Source organism: Pediculus humanus, genomic scaffold (assembly GCF_000006295.1).
Source record: "Pediculus humanus corporis 1103172108294 genomic scaffold, whole genome shotgun sequence".
Classification (NCBI taxonomy): domain Eukaryota; kingdom Metazoa; phylum Arthropoda; class Insecta; order Psocodea; family Pediculidae; genus Pediculus; species Pediculus humanus.
This window is the reverse complement of record NW_002987863.1, coordinates 21,163-25,424: the sequence shown is the minus strand read 5'-3', so window position 1 is coordinate 25,424 and position 4,262 is coordinate 21,163. Positions and strand designations below refer to the sequence as shown.

General features: G+C 23.5%; 1 protein-coding gene across 1 annotated transcript; it reads left to right on the top strand.

Moving 5' to 3' along the window:
* Positions 1-1,139: 1,139 nt before the first annotated feature.
* Positions 1,140-3,288, top strand: Phum_PHUM549150 (sugar transporter, putative; the record flags this gene model as incomplete). Its single annotated transcript, XM_002431758.1, has 8 exons — positions 1,140-1,251; positions 1,341-1,502; positions 1,581-1,768; positions 1,855-2,127; positions 2,290-2,407; positions 2,550-2,740; positions 2,824-2,932; positions 3,020-3,288. 8 exons carry the CDS (start codon positions 1,140-1,142, stop codon positions 3,286-3,288), a joined length of 1,422 nt encoding a protein of 473 aa, XP_002431803.1.
* Between the last annotated feature and the right edge of the window lie 974 nt (positions 3,289-4,262).

Here is a 4,262-nt window from a genome sequence, read left to right as displayed (position 1 = left end):
AATGCGTTTAATCAATCGTTTTCTTATTGTTTTATATAATAAGAAAGATTCTTAATAAATTATTATTATCATTATCATTCGATAGTTATTTTTTTTTTTTTTTTGAATGCCACATTGTAATAAATTTCATTTGCATTTTTTTTTCTTTTTTTTTTTTTTGTTAAATTTTTTTTTTTTTGATAATTTTTTAAAAATGTTTTTTACTTAAAGATCAAAGTTCAAAGTATTTACGTTGAACTAATAAATATATATCTATATATCGATTCGTTTGTATTTAAACAAAAAAAAAATAAATAAAAAAATTGTGTAACGAATTCGATTTAAAAAATTATTAATTATTATTATTATTATTATTATTGTTTCTCGATACGTACGTAAACGTTAGGTTATCACGATATGGATTTAAAAAAAAAAAAAATTTTAATTAATAACTCACCGATTGATTGATTCCTAATCGATAATTATTATTATTTTATTCATGTACCACACGTTATCACCTGCCAAATAAAATAAAAAAAAAATTAATAAGGTTTAATAATTTTAGTTATTATAAAAAAAATAAATAAAATTATTAATTAATTAATTTTAAGTTTTAGGAAGCATTTAATTGTTTTTTTTTTTACTTCAATGATGATGATGATGATGACCTTATTAATAGATAATATTATTAGTAATAAGAAATTACTATCGTTAATAAAATTATTGATAATATGAAAAAAAAAAAAACGTTATTGACGAAACAAAAAAAAAAATATTATCATTATTAACACACACACATACATACATACACGATACTGATTATATATTTTTTTTTTATTTTAAATCGATTAGTTACCTTCGAATATAAACAAAATAGTTTTCTATCCAATACTTTGTTTTTGTTTCCTCTTCAATACCTGAAACAAAAAAAAACTTTTTGTTAGAAAACAACTAAAGAATAATTTTTTTAAAGTAAAATTGATATAACACGTTTTTTTTTTTTTTTTTTTTTGTTACCTCTTAGTATTATTATGATAACCTCTTAGTCTTCCTGATTGTTTGGTACAATGGAGAACAATGAAAACTAAACAAAAAAAACCAAAATGAATTATTATTATTATTTTTTAGGATTTTTTCAAATCGTTCAATAGGTTTGAAATATGTCTGGGTATTTATTAGAGCAAAAAGAAATAGAAAATCAGACTGTGAAAAAATTTCAAAATCCTGATAAAAAACCAAAAATGTATCGACAATTAATGGTTGGCTTTTCTGGTAATTATCAATAAAAAAAAAAAAAAAATACAAGAAAAACTTCACAATCAGGTAATTATAATCCGTTCGTTTTTTTTTTTTTTTCATAGCCAATTTAGCAAGTACGATAACGGGTACGATAATAGCATGGACGTCACCATCTCTACCCATTTTAGAGGGACCAGATTCACCGATTCCGATAACAAAACTTCAAAATAGTTGGATGGCATCACTTATGCCACTCGGTGCTATTTTCGGTCCTTTTTTTGCAGGTGACGCTTCTTAATAATTTAATTAGAGAATCAATAAATAAAAAATTATCTTAATGAATCAATTTGATTGTTTTCCAGGATATGTAGCTGAAAAATTTGGAAGGAAAAACACTTTACTTTTTTCAGCGTTACCAACTTTAGTTTCTTGGATAGCTCTTGCATTTTCCAAATCGGTCGAAACGATATATTTCGCAAGATTTTTAGCAGGTTTCGTTGTGGGATGGATATTTACCGTTATTTCTATGTACTTAGCTGAAATCGCACATGTAATATTATTATTATTATTATCATTATACATATTTAAATTTAGTATTAACCGGGATAACGAGTCAATTTTTTTTTAATGTTATAGAAATCTGTCAGAGGTGCAATATTGTCTCTATCACAACCTTTTATAGTTGTCGGTTTATTATTCGACTACTGTATAGGACCTTACGTGCCTTTTATGTGGCTTTCAATAGGAGCTGCCTTTCTACCGATAATATTTGCAATTATTTTTTTCAAAATGCCCGAATCTCCATATTATTTTTTGGGTATCGGTAAAAAAAACGAAGCGGAAAAATCATTAGAATGGTTGAGAGGTGGATTCGATGACGAAGCACAATGCGAACTATTAGATATTCAGGTATTTATTTATCCTAACCTAATAAGAGGTAAAAAATTTTAAATAAAACTGGTAGTTAAAATTATTAAAAAACAATAGATAACCAATATTAACCTCTTACCTCATGTTTTCCTAAGCCGTGTTTACCGAAAAAATCCATTATTTAAAATATATATATTTTAGGCAAATGTAGAAAAAGCAAAATGCGAAAGTGGTACCATCAAAGATTTATTTGCCACAAAAGGTACAACAAAAGCTTTTATTATATCTCTTGGCTTAATGGCTTTCCAACAATTTTCAGGTGATTAAATTTTTTTACTATGTTTCTATATATATATATCCACAGTTCTATCTAATTATCGGTTTTGTTTTTTAAATACCTAAATCTAAAAAATTAATAATAATAATAATAATAATAATAAATTAAACATTTTATATAATAGGAATAAATGCCGTTTTGTTCAATTCGCAAACAATTTTCGAAAAAGCAGGTGGTTCTATAAGTCCGGAAGGATCAACCATTATTTTAGGTTTGATCATGTTGTTGGCATCTGTTGTAACACCTTTTGTTGTCGACAGACTCGGTCGTAAAGTTTTGCTAATAACTTCCGCTGCCGGTATGGCTGCAGCTCAGGTGAGTGATTATTAATAAAAATAATTAAAATTATAATTAACCTAATTAAAAAATTTTAATTTTATATAATAAATTTTTCATAGGGAATAATTGGTTTGTGTTTTTACCTGGAAAAAACAGGAAGAGACACATCCAGTATAAATTTTCTTCCTTTAGTTTCTTTAGTCGAATACGTAATTATTTATTCAATAGGTACGTTATTTATTTAATTATTATTTTGATTGAAAAAATCTTCTCTCTCTCTCTCTCTTACACACGTGTCGTATTTATATTTTATAGGTTTCGGACCACTTCCATGGGCTGTTATGGGAGAAATGTTTCCAAGTAATGTCAAATCGATAGCATCGACATTAGTATCAAGTTTTTGCTGGGGTTTGGCATTTCTAATAACTCGTTTTTTCAATGATTTTGTCGAAACATTAGGAAACGATTACACGTTCTGGATATTCGGTTCGTGTTGTATAGTCGCCATTTTTTTCATTTATTTCATTTTTCCAGAAACCAAGGGTAAATCATTAGCCGAGATCCAAAAATTATTGAATTCGTGATGACTTTTTTTCTTTCTTTTACCTATAATTCTACACAATTCCAACTTATAAAATAATACAGTTATTAAAAAAAATTCGATTAAATTGTTTGTGCCTTAAAAAAAATACTCGCTCTATAAAACAATAAATAAATTTAAGCTACCTATTATTATTATTATTAATTATTCCCAAAAAAAAAAAAAAAAAATATTTAATTTTATTAAAAATCTAAACCTCGAATATGATGACAAAAAAAATTTTAATTTATTATTATTGGTGTCGTTATAAAAAAAAAAAAAAAAAAACAATTTTTATATATTATTAAAACTCACATTAAAAATATTCATTATTATTATTATTATTATTATTATAAAACCTATTATATTTTTTATTGATATAGAGATCTTTTAAAAAATAAAATTAAATAATAAAATCTTAATAATTACATTTGGATACTGTAAATTTAACAACAAATTAATTAAAAAAAATTATTACAACTCGTAAAAATTAAAAAGAGAAAAAAAAAAAAAAAATCTTTTTCTCTCGTATGATCATTATTATTATTACATCCTTATCAATAATAATAATATTATTATGTTTTAACCGTCGTCATTTTATTTAATGACGTAAAAAAAAAAAAAAAAAAAAAAAAAAAAAAAAAACCAAACCGATATTATTATTATTAAATTTATGACCGTGTCACGAATTCGCCATATTAAAATATATAATAATAATATTGAAAATTTAAAAAAAAAATTCTGTATATAAAATAAGACAAAAAAAAAAAAAAAAAATTAATAAAAAATTTCTTTATTTTTTATCATTATCATTATTATTATTATTATTATTAAATTTGCCTTGTTTTTTTTTTCCTTTTTAAATTATTTTCCTTATCATTATTTTTTTTCCCTTAAATTGAAAATTTGGCCCCTCAATTTTTCCTTAAAAAAAAAAATGGAAAAAAAAAAAAAAAGGAAAAAAAAAAAAAATAGTAA